General features: G+C 45.8%; 1 protein-coding gene across 2 annotated transcripts in view; it reads right to left on the bottom strand.

Annotated features, from left to right (window-relative positions):
- Positions 1–19,767, bottom strand: part of COMMD8 (COMM domain containing 8) — a 178,367-nt gene that overhangs the window by 28,070 nt on the left and 130,530 nt on the right. For both annotated transcript variants that reach the window (XM_086962687.1, XM_086962686.1), the window contains exon 3: positions 5,697–5,849. In XM_086962687.1, the coding sequence (XP_086818813.1) occupies positions 5,697–5,849 (153 nt within the window). The remainder of the gene's footprint in view (positions 1–5,696; positions 5,850–19,767) is intronic.

Below are 19,767 nucleotides of genomic sequence, written 5' to 3'. Positions count from 1 at the left end.
GCTACAGCATTATTTGAAACATGCCTGTTTTCAAGATTTCAAGATTTTTTTGTTTTGGGTGATTGATTTTTTAAAAACAAAAACCATTACACCAAATAACAATTTTTAAATAGTACTACTACATATAAACACATAAAATCGTTTGTAGAATATTACAAAATTAATCTATAAGATACTTTTATACACCAAATATTTAAAATGTCATTTTTAAACAACAGTTTAAAAAAATTATGTCTTTCTAACATCATTATTATTAAAAACAGCCTTTAAATCTTCTTAATTTTTCTGGTTGACCGTTAGTTTTGTATAGAGAATCTTTTTTGCTCTCTATAGAGTTTCAACCGATTTCCTTTAAATACACATTTAAAAGTCTCACCTCTCTACATACTAATGAGATTGAGGTCCCGCTGAACCAGGTGGTTACAGCTTCTCTGCATGAGCGTATATTCAAACTATTCAGTAGTGATTTCAATAGTGCCTTCCATTCATTTAGTATCATAGGGCATACACAAAAAAAATGTGTTGAATAGATTCGTCTTTATATCCGCATAGTCTGCAGTCTCGATTTTCCCTGTTATCCTTGCATGCTGGGAGTAAGTCTTTTGTTTCCCACATGCCCAGACGCAACCTCATAAATTGATGTTTTAGAGTAAGTGAGAAATAGGCTGATAAATATTCCTGAGGCTGCCTTTCCCAATATGAATTAATAACCGTCCAGGCATGCCGTCTTTGCAGAAGGATGTTTTCATCCATTGAGTGAGACAAACATTTGATTGTGATGTTGATTAGTTTGTTGAATGCTTTTTTTCCTATGCTAAGCTTCCAAATATCTAGGGCAGAGAGGTCCTTTATCACCTGGTTTAAGTAACTACCCCAGGATCCTTGCATTTTCTTTTCTTTTTGTCTTTCTATTTCTTTTCAGCATAGGTGATCTATGGTTCCGATTGCAGAAGCATGCAACCTCCAGCACAGTTTTATGAATGCTCCTTTGCTGCAAAATTCCTGGTTTAATAAGCCAAACTCTAGCCGCACCTGAGCAGGCGATGCGCTTTGCTGGATATGGAAGACTTTTTTATATACTTATGTTTGTATTTTGTTCAAGGCCAGGATTTAACATCCTTTCATTATTTCGGTGCCATAGGTTACTGCTGGCATTAACTGTGCCTGCATAACTGTTAATAGGTTGCCATATGATGGAGAGCTTAATTTCTTTTTTAATACATTGAAGCCATATATCAGGTTTTGAGATTTTACCTTAATTGAAATGAGCTGTAATTTATGGGTTAATTTTCGTTCTACCATAAATCCAAGATATTTGTAGGAAGCAACTGTTTCAACTTTTTTCCCCTCTATATGTCATGTATATTTCTTGTTTTTGTTTTTGGCATCTACTAGCCGTAAGACCTTTGTTTTTGATAAATTCAATTCTAGCCCTTGTGCTGTCAAATATTTGGCTAAGGCACTCATTCCTCTTTGTAAGCCAATTTGCGTTTGACTTAGGAATACTAAATCGTCAACGTACTGAAGGCACCTAATTTCCTCATTAACTATCGATGGGGGGTTACTATTGATTTCCACAAGGGCATCTTCAAGATCAGATATGTACAGGTTAAAAAGAGTGGGAGCTAGCACGCACCCCCGTTTCAGACCATTTTGGGTGTTTATTTTCTTTGTTACCCACCGGCCATCTCCTAACTTTACCCGGCTCCATGTACGTGAATATAATTCTGTGATGGCCTTTAACAGATTTATGGGGATGCTCCAGCTAGCCTGTTTTTCCCATAGACTTTCACGGGGCACACTGTCGAAAGCTTGCTTAAGGTCCACAAAACAGGCGAACAGGCAGATGTTCTTAAATTTAGCTTTTTCGGCTAACAATGTTAATGCCATTAGGTTTGTTAAAGTTCCTGCTCCCACCCGAAACCCTGTTTGAGATCTTGGGATGCAGTTGTTTTTATCGGACCATTTTTTAAGTTGGATTAGTAAGCAACTTGCGTATAACTTTGCTTCAACATCAATTAAAGCAATTAATCTGTAGTTGGTCGGCATTGATGAATTTCCCCCATTAAAAATTGGCTGGATGATACTTCCCCCCTCCAGGATTCAGGGATTCCGTTTGTTTCAAACAATTCATTAAAGAGTGGGCAAAAATAATGGGCCCAATATGAAGCTTCTCCCTTGTAAAGGGCATTTGGGATGCCATTTGGTCCTGGTGCGTCCTTCGAGTTTAGCTTTTTGATTAATTTTATTAGTTTGCTTACTTCTGTTAATTTGTCGGAGCTTTTACATTTCGGGGAGATTGGTTTGTTATTCACATTTATGCCCCCAGGGAGACTCTGTGTATTTTGTTCTATGTGCCTCCTACTGTCCTTTTTTGATGATGGACTACCTGGGGTTAATTTAAACTTTGGTTCTTTGTACAAACTCATTATGTGAGCTGAACATGCTTCCTCGTTTATCCCTGCATTTTGATGTCTGTTTTTTCCAAGTGTCAGTGAATTTATCTGGGACCAGAAGTGTTTTCCATTCAGTTGTTTACTAGCCAACAGGAGTTTGTCATTATTGTGACCTGATAACTAGATGTAGCTACTCAACAGTTTCTTATACTGTGTTCTTATATTTTTAAGCACGCTTCTGTCAGGTTTTGCCCCTGTTTTTAACTGGTTTGAGATTGCTCTTATTCTGCGCACTATTAGGCTTTTTTGCTTGCGAAGTCCATGGTTGTACCAGGGATGGTGACTGCTTGTCTGTGTGTGCTTCCTCTGGTGCCTAGCTGAATGTTGACTCTTGTTATCCGAAAAGCATTCCATTAAGGATCCTGTTAGGGTGTCCCAGGCTCTTACTCTTTCACCCCCTTTGATTTGCGGTGGATCTGGACTTGCGGATTCCACTTAAGTTTCTTCACTAGTACCCGTTTGGCAGTACACTTCTGCCATCACCTATTCAATCCCTATTCCACGACATTCCAGTCTTTTTAAATTGTAGGCTGGTGTCGTGGAGAAAAGATTTTTTGCTGCTGTCAGCCTGGCTGTGAATTGTTCCAATTGCAATAATTGTGGCATATGATCGCTCTCTATGCATGGTACAATTAGAACTTTTCGTGTTTGGCATGCTACAGATTCACTCACTAAGGTATGATCGATGGTTGAGCTTTTAGACCCACTTAAAAAGGTTATTGCCGCCGGTGAATCTTCTTTTGCATTTCCATTGAGGTGAATCAGTCCTAATGATTCAAGTTGTCGTCTGAAGTGGTTTCCCTTTTTATCATATTCCCTGGGGAAATACATAAGTTAGTATTAAAGTCACCGGAAATAATGAACAGTACCTGGCAATACAGCGCTGTAGTGATTTTATTATTGCTAACAACATATTCATGTGCTCGTCTTTTGTCTCCTCACTTGGATGGATGTAAACATTAAGTAGTATTAATGTTGTTACAGACCCATTGCTTTTGTGCTGTTCGTTTGGATACAAGAACCCAATTCAATAAGAGGACAAACCACCCTTTGGGTGTCCAAATTTTGCTGACTTTATTGCTGGCTCATGACGGCCGGCAAAGCCTATGATATTGTTCGGAGTTGTGCTCCACGTTTCTTGGGCTAAGATGATATTGTGTGCTTGCAGGAATTCCACTGCACCGGGGTTTCCTATAAGATTTTCTAGATGTTGGGTATTCCAAGAGCAAATGTTGGTAACTTTTTGATTTTCTTGTGGTACTTTGATTCGTCAGGATTGCGAGTAAAGACGAAGTTCTTGACCCCCCCATCCTATTGTCTGTAATCACTTGTTTGATTGTGTTAAATTCATCTATACTCCTTTCAAGTTGGGCTGTTGCCAGAGGCCTGGTAATTATTAAGGTCCGAAGGATTTGTGCTTTATTACTGCTCCTATGGCACCTCTCAGTAGAGATCCCTCACTTTTCTTTTTGGGGAGAAGCGGACCTGGGTAGCATGGGGCCTCTATCCTTTGTAGTTCAATGCCCCAAGACTTAAACCTTTGTTGTTGAGTCATTATATGCTCTGCAATTTCCGGTGAAGACCAAGTTGTTACAGTTACCTCTCTTATCCATGGATGGATGTGGTTTAAATTCAATCGATAGTAAGTTGGAAGAATTAATATTGGCTATTACCCGTACTTCCTTAACCAGTTTTATGATTGTACCTCTGTTTAAGGTGTCAAAGTTACCTCTTGAAATATAGTTTGGAAGTACCAATATTTTGTTTAATTAATTTTCCCTTGGTATGTTTGAACTTTGTAGATGTAGCAGTTCTACGTCCTCGCCTTCCGACCTGCGAGGACTTCTTGTTCTAACTGCTTCTTTGGTAATTACCCTGAGCCCTGATCTCCTTTAGTCCTGTCCCTCTGATTTAGTATTCCCTCCTTTCTGGTGGTAGAGGATTCCAAACAATTATGGGCCATAGACACATGCCTGTTGTTGAGGAGTTATGCTGTACTTAAGGTTTGCCTGGGGCCCGTTTGATAAATCATATAAAGATAAATATTCAAATTGGAAACTACAGGTTAAGCAATGACACTTTATTGGTATTTTGCAGCAAATTAAATTGTTGGTAAACTCAAGAACTTTGCCCATAAGGCAAGACCTTTGAAAAATGTGCTGTGACTACTTGGGAGGTGAAGACTATGGATGATACAAACATTAATACCTGAAAGTTCATGAAGTAGAATTGGTATCTCTATTAGGTGCTTCATTTAGAAAAAGTCAAAGCTCTGCTTTTAACAGAGCAAAACTAAGAGCTTTTTTAATTTCCAAGAATATAGACAAATACCCAATTAGCCTGAACTCCTTAATAAAAGTCTTGGACAGCAGATTGCGAAGCGTTATATTATGTGTTTTGTAAAGCACCCCAATCACCAATGAGTGATTGGGGTGCTCTGTTGCAAGTGTGGGAGGCCCGCCTGGGGTGCAAACTCGAAAAGCCAGATCTTCCTCTTCAATTGTGCTGTGGGAGGTCGTGTCAGGCTTTAGGGGCCAAGTGCGAGAATGAGTGGCTCTCAGCTCTGCTTTTGTGTATATGAAACCAGCAGATCAGAGATGTCTAGAAGGTTGGTTTTCAGGCTGTTCAAGTAGGCAGGGCCCGTTTTGTGGAGAGCTTTGTAGGTGTGGGTGAGGAGTTTGAAGTATGCACACTTGTCTTTTGGGAGTCCGTGGAGTTCCCTAAGGTGTGGTGTGATGTGGTCTCGGCATTGGAGGCTGAGGACTAGTCTGGCTGTTGCGTTGTGGACGATCTGCATTCTTCTTGTGAGCTGGATGGTAATCCTGTGTACACGGGGATTCCATAGTCAACTCTGCTGGTGATGAGGGCTTGGGTGATCATTTTCCTGGTTTTATCTGGTAGTCACTTGAAAATGTTGTTCAGCCTACTTAAAAAGTGTTAAAGCATGTCTAGACCACTGCATTGATTTGGGCGGTCATGTCCAATTAGTTGTCTATGATGACTGTGGCTTCTCGCCAATAAACAGTGCAGGGAGGACAGGGAGGGTCAAAGGTCTGTATTAGGGGTGTCCTTTTTAAAATGCAAGATACCAAACTGAAACCTTGCTCCTTCAATAGCTGATGTAAGTTATGGAACAGTGAGTGAAACTTTAAAGGTTGTCTCCATAAATAGAAAATATAGAACACATTTTTGCTGCATTACAATAAAAAAACATTTCCCATGTTCCACAGACACACTTACCTTTAACTGCCAGTCAAAATCTTGCAACTGTGCAGAGGACATTGCAGTTATTCTTTCCACTAGTGCCTGTCTGATTTCTTCCTTGCGACCTTTTATACATCTTATGATTGTATCTTGATGCTTTTTGTTCACTTTCTCCAACTGTTGGATTATCTACAATACAATAAGTACGAAATATACTATTATTTACCCAAATTGCTTTCATGAATAGACAATTTTTAGATTGTGTACATTTAAACATTATATTTGACCTGCACCCAGTTTTACAAGCTTGGACTTGCATGGGTAAAGAAAACAGAAGAAACCACATCTAGACACCTACAAAGTTACCAAAACGCCTACTGTTTTCTCACAATAACAACAGTTAAAGGTAAGAGGAAGCTTAGTTTTGAAAGGTCACTGTGGAACGTACAAGGAGCATTGATATGGTTAGAAAAACAAAATGAAAACAAGAGATATAAATAAAGTTGAATGCAGACTGATGGGAGGGGTGATACAGAAATAATTTATATGCATTCAGCGTGTACTACAGGTGAATGTATCTGTGGGAGTTCGCAAACTGCTTTTGGATTTTTTCAGCCATACTTTGCCGCGCTACAATATTTTAAAGTGGGAGGAAGGGTACGTGTCTTAGTTCTTGTTAGATACGCTGGTTTTCCTGGTTAGGGGTGAGTGGGATTTCCTTGTAAGGGAAACATGCATTTGTTTCTATCCATCTCAATGTAATGTTATTTCCTTATGGATTACAACTGTATCTTAAACGATCACATTGTTTGCCAGTTTACCAATGGATTAACTGTAAAATGGATACATTTTCAGTAACTATGGTTGAGGGGTTAAATAGAAGGGTAAGAGTTTACGGGTTAGAGGTAAGTGTATGGTTGTGATGGGATAAGGATGTAAAGGTAAAGGGGTGAGATATAAGCAAACGGGTATGGGCTGATGGATAAGTGGTTATTGGTATGTGGTTATGTTTTATGGCTTAACTCTTTTTATTGGGTAGACAGTGAAAATATCAAAGCGCAGCAGGCAAAGCAGCATATCACGGGCTAAGTAGAGCCCTGGCATATGGCTTGGCATTTGAGCAAATTAAAACCTAAAACTAAAGGATAACGGAAGATAACAACTCCCCCCGCCTCCCTTATTCACCCACTTATCTTAGGTACCTCCCCCTCCGCCTGGGATGACTCTTGGTGGCCAGAGGCCCTTGGAAAGGCACCCATCTCGACGGACCACGCAAGGAACCTGGGCGTCATCCTGGACTCCTCACTCTCGATGAACAGACAAGTCAACGCCGTCTCATCATCTTGCTTCAACATTTTTCGCATGCTCAAAAAACATTTCGCTGGATTCCCACAGAAACTAGAAAAACAGTCACCCACGCACTGGTCACGAGCCGCCTGGACTACGGAAACACCCTTTACGCCGGTACCACTGCAAAACTTCAGAATAAACTCCAACGCATCCAGAACGCATCAGCCAGACTCATACTAGACATCCCGCGTAAAGACCACATTTCTAGTCACCTGAAAAACCTCCACTGGCTCCCCGTTAATAAGAGGATAACATTCCGCCTCCTAACCCACGCACACAAAGCACTCTACGAACTTGGACCCGAATGCCTCAACACACGACTTTCCTTCTACACCCCCTCCCGCCAGCTACGCTCCTCCAACCAAGCCCTTGCTGCTTTACCTCGCATCAACAAAACCACCATGGGAGGAAGATCCTTCTCCTACCTGGCAGCTAAAACCTGGAAACTCACTTCCCACTCACCTTCGCCTCACTCAGAACCACCTAGCATTCAGAAAGCAACTTAAAACTTGGATATTCGACCAGTAATTCCCCACCCTTCTCCAAGCGCCTTGCCTCTGGGTATGTAGCGCGCTATATAAATTATCTGACTTGACTTGACTTGACTTAGTGCCAGGTGTGGGGAGGCACAGGAGGCGTAGATATCCCGGGCAGGTGCGTTCCCGAAACTCCTGAATTAGCATGGCCAAGAGTGGTTGCCAGAGCTCTCAAAATGTTGAACCCTTCCCAGCTAGTGTAAGGGATATTTTACCCAACCCCAGTATATGCCAAAGGCGCTGGAGCCAGCCTGTGTGAGTAGGAATCCAGGAGGTCTTCCAGTGAAGAAGAATATTTGGAGTGGCCATACCCAGCGCAATCACTATCCAACGGCATCTTTTCGACTTGAGCGGGTATGTTAGGGAGTTCGGTACTCCCAAGAGGGTGTAGGCAGGGAATCTGGGGAGCTCCGTGTCTAGATGCTTATCTATTTCGTCCAGAATCTGGGACTAGTACTATTGCAGGTGTTCGCATTCCCACAGGAGGTGGACCAACATTCCAGTTTTCCAACAAGCCCTCCAACAATCCCCGCTTTGAGTGGTGTCAGCGCGATGGAAGCGTTCTGGGGTGTAATACCAGTAGGTGACTAATTTGGTTAATGTTTCTGTGAGACCCATATTTCTTACTGTGTGCCGAGCCCTGTAGTATACACCCTCCCATTCTTTACTGCTAAGTATGCGTCCCAGATCCCTCTCCCACCTTGAACAGTTGGTGTTGTAGGTGTGTTAGTATTGGGCAAATAGCATCTTGTAAAGGTCTGAGATCAGTTTTCTATCAGATGCTTGTGTGATTACCCATCGCTCATATGGGGTAAGGTGTATCTGCACGTGGGACCTATTATCAGGGTGAAGCGCAGAGTGTCGGAGCTGCAGATAATGGAGCCGTTCGGACTCAGGAAGTCCATAGTCAGACATGACCTGAGGAAAAGGGATCACCCCCTGCATTTCAAAGAAATGACCCAGTGCTCGGCATTCTGTGGCCCGCCAATGTGTGAAGGAAGTCTCACCCATCCCTGGGCTAAGTCTGGGTTGTCAATAAGTGGGGTGAGAGGGGAGGGAAAGGTTGTCAACCCGTGTCTCCTGTTGGTCTGTTCCCATGTTGTTAGTGTGGTACGTGTAATGTGAGAATCAGAGGTTGGGGGTCTATGCGGCCGCTTGAGGAAGGGAATATTCCTCAGAGATGTACCCGCTACCGCCCGGTCTTGAAATAACTGACTGTGCCGTATCTGCCCCATGCCAGATAAAAAAGGAAAGCTCCGACTGCACCCGATTAAGCCAGCCGTCAGATGGCCATAGAGGAAGTGTCTGAAAAAAGGTACAAGATTTTGGGCAAGAGTATCGCGACCCCTGCTGTCTTGGAAGGGCCAGACAAGAAGAATTGGGTGAGAAACTTGCAAAACTAAAGTTCGTGGCAATCTTTTGAAAGCAGGTGCGTCTCCTGCAGGAGACACAGGTCTGCCCCAATGCTCTCCAGAAATGAAAGGATCTCCCTGCGCTTGATGGGGTTATTAAGTCCTCTCACATTAAGCTTGAGGACTTTGAGAGTGTTAAGAGGCATCTAGGAGTCTGGGAGCATAGCATGCTGTGTGAGGCCAAGAGCTAGGCACACCCGTGTGAGCTAATGTGTACATGTGGAGGGTAGCCCATATATTAACCCCAGATCAAAATGGGCCGGGGAGCAGTGGACGGGGGACCCAAATAACATAAAACCCTGCATTAACATACCTAACAAACTTGAGGGAAAAGGTTAAGTGTTTAAAGTTCAATCCGTCATCCAAGGACGATCGGCAGGGAGTCTTCATGGGTCCGTAATGTGGTCAAGTGCATCTCCCCTGCCCCCCCCCCCCACCACCCACCTCAGATGTAAGAAAGACAACAGATGACCCCTGCGGTGTTCACGAGGTTTGCGTCTTTGCCAAGGCTTCGGGGAGGACCTCCAACACCACCTGCTACCCTTTTGTGATCTCTGCTGTGTCTGGGCATTTGGTGCGGCGCAGGCGTTCTGCTGTCGCCATTTCGGCTGCACATCTCCTGTGCCTGGGCCAGGGCTGCAGCCTCCATCCTCTTCCTCGGAAATGTCGACACCCAGCAGTTGGCTGGCTTCTGTGAGTAAGCAGAGCTCATACAGTTTGCCAAAAATAAGATGGAACGGGTGTCCCCACGAACATAAGATGTCACGTTGGCGTAGGTGAGCCGTGATGGGGCGAAAGACCTTGCGTTTTTGCAGGGTGAGCGCAGCAAGGTCCTGATGCAACATTGGGGTCTGGTCTCGGAAGGTGATCACGTGCATGGATCCAGCCTTGCGGAGTATGTCCTCTTTTGTGCGGAAGTCCTGGACAGAGACCAGGATGTCAGAAGGCGGAGCTTTATCGGACTGGGGGAGGCCACCCTGTGCATTCTGTCTATTTTAAGGGCTGTGTTAGGTGGGTTGCCCAGGATGTGATTAATGAGCTCCCTTGCGTAGTTGAATACGTCGCCGGCTTCTTCATTGGCTCGCACCCCTCTGATCCTGATTTTGTGCCTGCAAGGACGGTTCTCTAAGCACTTAAGGTGTGTTTGTAGATCCACCTGTTGCTCATGAATGCGGATGACGTCCTGCTGTAGGGACGACAATTCCGTGTTCCTGTTATCGCCCTTGTCTTCTAGAGAGGCTACCCGCTCGCCAATATCGTCCGTATCTCTTTGGATGTCCTTAGTTTCAGAGGGGAGGTCCTGCTTGACCGTTTGTAGGTCCTCATGAAGCATCATGAACAGTGATTCAAGGAAGGCCCACGTCACCGGTTCCTCCTTTGCGCCCTCCGTCTGAGACGTGGAGGAGTCACCCGGGGCGGGTGGTCCATGGCAGTTCCCCCTGGGGACACGCAAAGAGCTCCTTCAGTGTCTTGTCCTTCTTTTCCCGGGTGGAGGTCATTGCCTATGTCTAGTTGTGTTAGTTAGCGCGTGAGTCAAAGCCGTCGAACTCTCCAGTGCACCCAAAGGACAGTCCAGGTGTGCACAAAAAGGCCTCTCTGTCTCCTGGTTCGCCCCCTGTGCTCGTCCTTTCGAGGTACCCAGAGGTCCAGCCTAGTCAGTGGAAGCCACAGCACTACGAGGGGCAGTGGGACAGGGTTGGCAGAGAGCCTAGCCTGTCTCATTCAGATACTTCCATCTGTGGTCTCCCTTATGGGTTTAGAGTCTTTGCCGTGGCCGACGGCTCCGCGGCTGAGTAAGGACACACCGTCTGACCTCAAAGCTCTGACTGTGTGCTGCACAGGTATATCAACCTGCTGGAAGCTGTAGCGCCCCATATAACCTCCACCTCCGGGGTTACCCCCGTCGCAGTCCAGGGTCTCCTCGCTGCCCCCACCTGGCATGTAAATGCTGCATGCTGCCAACTTTCGTCCAGTGACCCGGGCTAGTCCATCACGGGTGCCCGACTTAAGGGGGGAGGACGTTGATCATCTCGGAGTGGTGTGCTGCGCAGGGGGTCAAGCAGGGGACCGCACGGCACACCCACAAGCAGCACCCGGACCTAGCCAGGCCGCCTCCGCAAGGCACCGGGTCTCACCCTCGGTGACCGCCTCTAGCAGCAGCCATGCTCGAGACTCAAGCGTATTGCCCCCTGATGTGTGCTGGGTCTTCGCAGGTCTAGACCGTGTGCCGGGGAGTTCCAGTCTGCGACCCAGCACCCCCACAGCTGTGTACAGGCCAATCTGTTGCTTACGGCCAAGCGTCAGGCCATCATGTGCCCACCATGGTCTGCAGTCAAGTCTATGCTGCCTCCTTGTGTGAGGCCTGACTCGTGGTACGCCTGGTAAGGCCAATAGCTGGGCCTAGCCCGCCCCTCAGGTCGTGTGCTGGGTAGGCCATGTCCCTATGCACACACCCACTCCCCGCTGCCACTGTAGCAAGGGTGCGGCCTCATCGTCGCAGGTGCAAAGTTCCGGCGGCTGCCCAGGCCCACTCCTCCTTTCTCTCACCTGCGATCCCCGGTCCGCGACAGTGCGTCACAGCCAAACAAGATGGCTGGGTAATGCTCCAGGCCCGCGTCCACTATCAGGCCCCGGCCCGCGTCCACTATCAGGCCCCAGCTTCTCCTAGGCTTCTCCCAGTCCGCTCAGTGATGTTGATGTCGTTTGCCACTCACGGGGCTCCTGGTGTGCAAATGCGGCACCCATCGCTCTAGGACCGTCTCCAGAGCCGCGACGATCTCCCAGGTGGGGCTGCCGTTCGTGAACCAGCGATTTCGCCTTGCAGCGCTGGACTCGAAAACTGCATCTACGGACTCTGCCCCCCCTCGCTGCACCTCCGGGCTCTCCGGGTGTAGCGCAACATTCAGTGCTACTCCAAGCGCAACTCTGCAAGGATCCGCAGACCAAACCAAAACCACCCACTCGCACACCAAACTACTGCTGCGCACGTCCATAGTTTGTGTGCAACCAGGGGTTAGCTGCATGCAGGGGGTTGGCCTCAGGCCAGGTCCTGCCGCCACCCCGTGCCACGCACAGCCAAAGGCCTCGCACGCCGGCGGTTGGATTAATGAATGTTAATTCAATATTACTTTATATATTTTTTTAAACATAGAAATTCACTGACAAAACTAAAGGTTACAGGGATGTTATAGTTAGGTTCACGTTCTACACAGACAACATCATAGAAATTAAACAGTTATTGTAATACTTATGTGAGCACTTATAGTTATACTTATCTGAAGAAACTATACCTTGTGCCGTAAAGTAACTTTAGAAGCAAAAAGAACGGATCTATGTTGATGCAACGCATGTTATTACAACGCATGCTTTTACAACGCATTTTTTACAACGCAAAAACTTTTACAACGCATGTATTTACAACAAATGTTTTTACAACGCAGGTACCTTTACAACGCATACCATTACAACGTAAGTATTGGTAAATATATATTAATTTTATAATCGTAAATTAATTTAAAAAATATAATTTAATGTAATTTAATTTAAATTTAATTTTAATTTATTTTTACCCTGTACCCCTGTACCCCCAAAACCCAAAACTGACCCTGAACCCCAAAAATACCCCTTTACCCAAAAACTAAAAACTGACCCTGAACCCCAAAAATACCCCTTTACCCAAACTGACCCTGAACCCCAAAAATACCCCTTGACCCTGAACCCCAAAAATACCCCTTTACCCAAAAACTAAAAACTGACCCTGAACCCCAAAAATACCCCTTTACCCAAAAACTAAAAACTGACCCTGAACCCCAAAAATACCCCTTTACCCAAAAACTAAAAACTGACCTTGAACCCCAAAAATACCCCTTTACCCAAAAACTAAAAACTGACCCTGAACCCTAAAAATACCCCTTTACCCAAAAACTAAAAACTGACCCTGAACCCCAAAAATACCCCTTTACCCAAAAACTAAAAACTGACCCTGAACCCCAAAAATACCCCTTTACCCAAAAACCCCAAACTGACCCTGAACCCTAAAAATACCCCTTTACCCCAAACATATAACATTTAAAATATAATTATATACTTACCAATACTTACGTTGTAAAGGTACCTGCGTTGTAAAAACATTTGTTGTAAATACATGCGTTGTAAAAGTTTTTGCGATGTAAAAGTTGCGTTGTAATGGTATGTCGTTGTAAAAGTTGCGTTGTAAGTGATGTTTCCCAAAAGGACAAATGATGGACAGACTGCTGAACAATGAAAACATTCACCCCCAGTCACAAAGATCTGGGTTTAATCCATTGTTATAGTTACCGCGCTAACTATAACTTGCACCCCCAACCATGCACTGCCTATGACCTCACATATTACACCACTCATGAGATGTTCTATGACATGATTTAGCACATCACTGACGACGTCTCCATTAACACCCATGGCACCCACCGTACACACATTGGGGCTGCGGGGGGAGCCCCAGGGCCTGTGTGGCACTAGTCGCCCTCCTGCATACTGCAAGAGCCGGCATTGATACCACCCAGAGGGAGCAACCTGTTGATCTGTTTCCCTGCCTTCAGTGCAGGCAAGGAAACAGATCACAAGTCTTCTCTCAGCTGGCAGAGCATTTTTAAATCTCCTGCCCGCTTGGAGCTGACTTTGCGTGTTTGCTCTTGGTTGGTGGGAAATTTAAAAATGCCCTGTTCAGGTAGTAGCAAACACAAGTTTCCCTGTCCGTGGTAGTGTGGGCAGGGAAACAATTGTGTCCCGGGGGTGGGATCCCTGGGACACAGTATGTGAGCCAGCCCAGGGGGATAGGGTGTCCGGAGCACTAAAGGTTCAGTGAGAGCATTGCGGCCCACTTTCTTTTAACAAGCATTGGCATAGCCAATAGGTCTCGCTTTTGGGACCTTAGAAGTATTTAGTTATGCAGCACAATATCCTTGGTGGCTAAACACTTAGAAGGTACCAAAGGCAAGACCTATTGGCTATGACAATGCTTTTTTTTTTTACTGTAATGAGCACGGGCCATCTTCACAGACACCACGCTATGCAAAGCAATAGGTGTTGCTTTTGGTATTGTAAATAACAATGGTAAAAGGCATTGCCATTTACAATGCCAATAGCTCCAAAACTCGCAGTTGCGAGTCCTATTGCATTGTAAATGCTTGTTCCTATCTGGGTTTGTTTTTTGCTGAATTGTCTGTGGATAGACCATACCGCACATTCCAGGACTAAGTTTTTTACATCAGTTTAGAGATATCATAGTTGACTGTCTTAGATGTGAGGTATGGAAATTCCATGGCTAGCGGAGGTGAGATCCAGTTTATACAGGAATAGTTATGGAAACGTCTTAGATAACCCCAAATTTGACCTTCCTTATTTTTTTACTGTAAATAAAAATAAAAGATGCAGCCAGCCCTGCATAGGTGCTACAATGAGGACAGGCTGGCCACGGAGCTAAGTAAATCTAGCATAGTTGCATACCTGCCACGGAGTCCAGTACATCTAGCATAGCTGTGTACCTGAATATTGAGAAAGGTAGATATTTGCCCAGCTATCTGACTAAACCTATGGGGCGATGGGAGCATACCCTCCTGTTCTGCTTCGGAGCTGGCAAGTATCTACTATGCTTCCACCTAGTCTTTCAAGCAAATCTTAATTTTATTCCTTGCCCATGTAATGGGCACTCGGGCCAAACCCATTTAAATTTCTCTAAGTTCTATGAACCATATACTAAATCATTACTGCTCGTTTTAAATTTTTTTTAAAAAGGATTGGATTATAGAGATGCCTACAAAACCCTCCTCGCACTGAACGCTTAACTGATAATTTGTGTGGACACCCTTCTGAAAATAGCAGTTAGAGTCCGCATCTCAAATAACACTTCAATTGTACTTTACAGTCCGCACTGTGATTGAGAATTATGTGTGTTATTAACAAATTTAGGACTGTTAATTTATTGCATGTGCTCACCTCTGTAATGGGTGTTTTTATCCTAAGATAATGATTATATACACACACACAAGATGGCATACACCCAGGCATTTAGATTGATTCATCCATGATCGTATTTGTTTTTTTCACATTTGTCCTCATTTTGCAAAGTGCTCGTGCATCAAAAAAAAACTACACGTTTCGGCAAAAGCATTCAACTGGCTTGTAAATTCAGATCATGTATTTATGTACACCTGTATTATTTAAATTATAAATTACGCATCTGAATTCACTTGGTTTTATCTTGACAGTTCTAGGCAGACCAAACCAAACAGATTTGCGTTAGCATGCATCCTTTCAATGCTTTCATTAATTGCCTTCTGGGGTTAGAGAAGACATGGGACATCCAACAAGGGGGAACTCAACACTACCAAATACTAGTAAAACAATAATTTAGTATCGAGGAAAAACATACCCTCTAATCATTCATGTGGTATTAAAAGTTATACACCAAGACTTCGTAATTTGTTAAGTAACTTCTTTATTGCCGGAGCGCCGGGAATTGCGACCTCTTTACGCGGTCGGCGTCTCTAACCAAGATGGCCGCCTTCCGCTTCCCCCCGCTCCCCTTCCTGTTCCGGCGACGGAACAACTAGAGCGCTACCACATATCTCCCCCCTTTTAACCAATACAAACAATGTAACATAATGTCCTTACTTCCAGTTCATATCAAAGTCCTTGAACTTCTCCGGTACCTTTACAGTTCTTCCCGCTCTGGTTCTCACCCCTTCAATACCACCTTCTCCCAGTTCCTTCCGGTTCAGACTTCCTCCATCACTTTCACCCTCTCTTTCCATCACTTCCTCACTGCTTTCTACATTGCACCAGCTCCTCGTTCCCTCGTTCGTTCCTCCTTCACCTTCACTATCTTTCACTTGCTGCATTCCTTCAACCTCCTCATTTCGCCTTCTGTCACATCCTTCTTCGCCCTCTTCTCCTACGTACTCTGCGCCTTCTTCTTCCTCGTTACTCCATTTGATGATCTTGCTACACCTTGCCATTCTGTCCTGTGACCACACTTTCCCATCACTGAGCAAGGCCGAACGTGCGTAGGGTTCCAGTACCTGCAAGGGCGGTGAGAATTTGCTCTCTCCCTTCTTCTTGAGAACGGCTAGTTTTACCCTTACCCAATCGCCCTTCTCCAGTACTGCACTTTGTACGTTGCGTTTTTTGTTGAAGTGTGTAGTGTACGTTTCTTGAGCCTTTTCCAGATTTCTTCTGACCACTGCAGGTGACCATTTGCTCTGCACCACTAGTTTTCTCCATGCTAAGTTGTCTCTAGTGAATGCTTCTCTTCCTCTTAGAACTTTAAACGGGCTGTAGCCCGTGCTCCCTGGGGTGATTCGATAGGCCCAGATCATTTTCTCCAGTTCTTTCTCCCAGTCCAATCCATCATTGATCGCCGCTTGGATGGTGCCCATGATCACTCGATTGAAACGCTCTACCTGGCCGTTACCTGCCGGGTGGTAGATGGGTGTGTGTTTGACCTCTATCCCATTCCTGGCGGTGAAGGCTTCCCATTTGGCTGAGGTGAATTGCGGTCCATTATCGCTCGTGATTACCTTCGGAATTCCTTCCCTGACAAACGTGGAGCGCAGGAAATTCACTACTGCTTCCTTGTCTACGTTCTCCGTCACCTCCACCTCTGGCCACTTGGAAAATCTATCAATGAGAACCATGACGTACTTCTGTGTACCTGCAATATTGAGGATCGGGCCCATAATGTCCACCGATAACATTTCCAAAGGACCATCCGGGACTGGGAACCTACCCAAGGGTGGCCGCAGCATGCTCTGTGATTTGTCCGCCTTGGCACAAGATTCGCACTGCCGCACATATCGTTCTAATTGAGCATCGATGGCCGGCCACCAGTACGCTTGTCTAGCAAGGGCCTTAGTCTTTGTGATGCCCTGGTGTCCTTCATGCAGTAAGGCCATCAGATGATTCAGAATGCCTCGTGGTGGAACCACTTTGTCACCTCGCAATAGAAATATCGGGTTCTCTGCCAACGACAGTTCCTCCCTTACTTCCCAGAATCTCCTGAGGTGCCTCTTTTCCGGCCACCCATGGATTACATATCCCTTGATGGCTTCCAAGTCGTCGTCCTCTTTGTAGGCTTCTTCCCATTCCTGAGCACTGATTACGTTCTCTGTCTCCTGGATGGTGGCCACCACAAATCCTTCCCACCTATGTTGCTCCGGGTTCTTCGCCTCTTCCATGGCTGCCGCTCTACTAAGGAAATCTGCCACTTTATTTTGTGGCCCTGGGATGTGCTCCACTTCATACACATAGTCCAAAAGTCTGAGTGTCATTTTCGCGATTCTAGGTGTCGCATGGGCATGGCCACTGGAGGTCAGCACTTTGACCAAGGGTTTGTGATCCGTCCTCACCAGGAATTTTACGCCCCACAAGTACTGCCTGAATCTTTCCATGGCCCAAACAACGGCCAGCATTTCTTTTTCCACCACGCTGAACTTTTCTTCGTTGGGCGCAAGCGATCTTGAGGCAAAGCTGACTGTAGACATGTCTCCATTATCAAATTTCTGCATCAGCACCGCTCCCAAACCTCGGTCACTGGCGTCTGTCGCGAGGATAGACGCTGCAGTTGGGTTAAAACCTTTTAGTGGAATGGCGGCTCCCATTTCTCTTTTGAGGGAGCCAAATTCTGTCTGTTCCTCCTGACTCCATACAAACTTGTTCTTTTCTTTCAGTAGTTGGCGCAGGAGATGAGTTTTCGTTGCAAAGTGAGGAATGAACTTGCTGTAGTATTCGGCCATTCCCAGGAATGACCGAACATCCTCCTTCTTGCTCGGGGTGGGGGCGTGTAGGATGGCGTCCATGTTGGCTTTCTTCGGCTCAATCCCTTTTTCGCTCACCTCGTGACCCAGGTAGGTGACGGATTTCACTCCGAACTTGCATTTGGTCCATTCCGCTGTAAGTCCATTGTCCTGTAATGTGCGCAGCACTTTGTGAAGCTTCTCGTTGTGGTCCTGTTTGGTTCTGACTAAGATGTCGTCTTGAAAGAACTGTACATCATCAACGTTTCTTAGGATCCTGTGCATCATCTTCTGAAATACAGCCGCTGCTAAGGCCAGGCCAAAGGGCATTCTCACAAACTCGTAGCAGCCGAAGGGCGTGATGAAGGACGTGAGGTGACAACATGATGGGTGCAGTTTCACTTGGTGGTAGGCTGACGATAGATCTACTATGGAAAACCACTTGATGTTCTTTGTCTTCGCCAGCATCTCGTTTATGCGGGGCAGAGGGAATTTGTCGATCACAATGTTCTTGTTCAATTCCCTGAGGTCGACACATAGCCGCACTTTACCGTTGGGTTTCTGGGCTACCACCAGTGGTGAAAGCCATTCTGCGTTCTCTATGGCTCTGATCACCCCTTCTTTTTCTAGCCTGTCCAGTTCCAACTGTACTGCTTCCCTACAACGGAACGGGATGTTCCTCACCTTGTGAACTACGGGTTTGGCCCCTTCCTTGAGTTTTATTAGGTGTTTGTACTTTGATAGTTCTCCGATTTGTCCATTGAAGACTTTGGGGTAAGCTCTGTGCCATGATTCCGCATCATCTTTCTCTTCCCAATCCATTAGCAGGATTTTCTCGATGCCTCCTGGGTTGAGCTGTATCCCCAACGCACCCTGGTCCTTCCAGCTTAATACTGAGGGTACCTTCTCTGCGATGTATAGCTTGCACTGTGCGTGACGACCCCTGAACTCGAACAGGAGGGGGCAGTATCCCAACATGGGGATCTTCTGTCCCGTGTATGTGACCGGTCTCAGGTCCATCGGGTGCAGATCCTCCTCAATGTTGGAGACAAATTTTTCTTCCCACACTCGCCTCTGTATGATGGAGATGGGAGCACCGCTGTCTGCAATAATTTCTATGGGAATCCCTCCTATGTGCATGTCCAGCCGGGGTTTGTCCGACTCTGAGCCATCCATCTCCAACACTTGCACGTCAATGTAGAGAACCTCTTCTAGGTCATCTTCTTCGTCTTGGTTGTCCACATTCTCTTGTTGCTCTTTGTCGACGTACCTGACCATTGCTCCCTTTGGCTTCCGGCGGCACACTTTCTCGTAGTGTCCGAACACGTTGCAGAAGGAGCATCTTGCTCTGAATGCCGGACACGCTTTGTCGTTCCCTAGATGTGCTGTGCTCCCACACCTATAGCAGCTTGGTCGCCCTCCTTTATTCATTCTCTGGTCCGCTTGATTGGTTGGGGCTGGGCGACGTCCATCTGGATTCTTCTGTTGATCTCTCGGCTTTGGCCGCTCACTCTTCCCCGGTGTCATTATCTTGCACACGGTTGGCGATCCTCCAGTTTCTTTCTTGGCTGCTTGTGCACATCGTTTGGATAATTCGGCCTTCTTCACCATCGCCCAGATTTCTTTGAGGGGTGCATCCCCATTTACCCACAGTTTCTCTTGGACATGAGTGCTTGATGTGTGCATGATGATTTGGTCCCCGATTAGTTCGTCATGTAGCGTGCCAAATTTACACGATAGGGCTAACTTTTGGAGGGCCACCACATACTCGTCCACTGACTCACCGCTCTTTTGTTTCCTTTAAAAGAAGTTGTATCTGTCTATGGCGACACACACTACCGGCCGGTAATGTGCGTCGAGGTCGGCAATGGCGTGGCTGAATACGTCTGTGTCGTTGGCGTCCCTCGCTTCTTTTACTATGGTGTCGTATACTCTAATTCCTTCCGGGCCCAAGTTGTGTAGCAGAATTTTCTTCCTCCTTTTGCTAGAAAACTGGGCACCGCCTTCTTCCTCGAGAGCGTCAAGGTAGTTCAAG

Source organism: Lissotriton vulgaris, chromosome 3_1 (genome assembly GCF_964263255.1).
Source record: "Lissotriton vulgaris chromosome 3_1, aLisVul1.2, whole genome shotgun sequence".
Lineage (NCBI taxonomy): Eukaryota > Metazoa > Chordata > Amphibia > Caudata > Salamandridae > Lissotriton > Lissotriton vulgaris.
The sequence above is the reverse complement of the archived record's forward strand: the minus strand, read 5'-3'. Positions and strand labels throughout refer to the sequence as shown.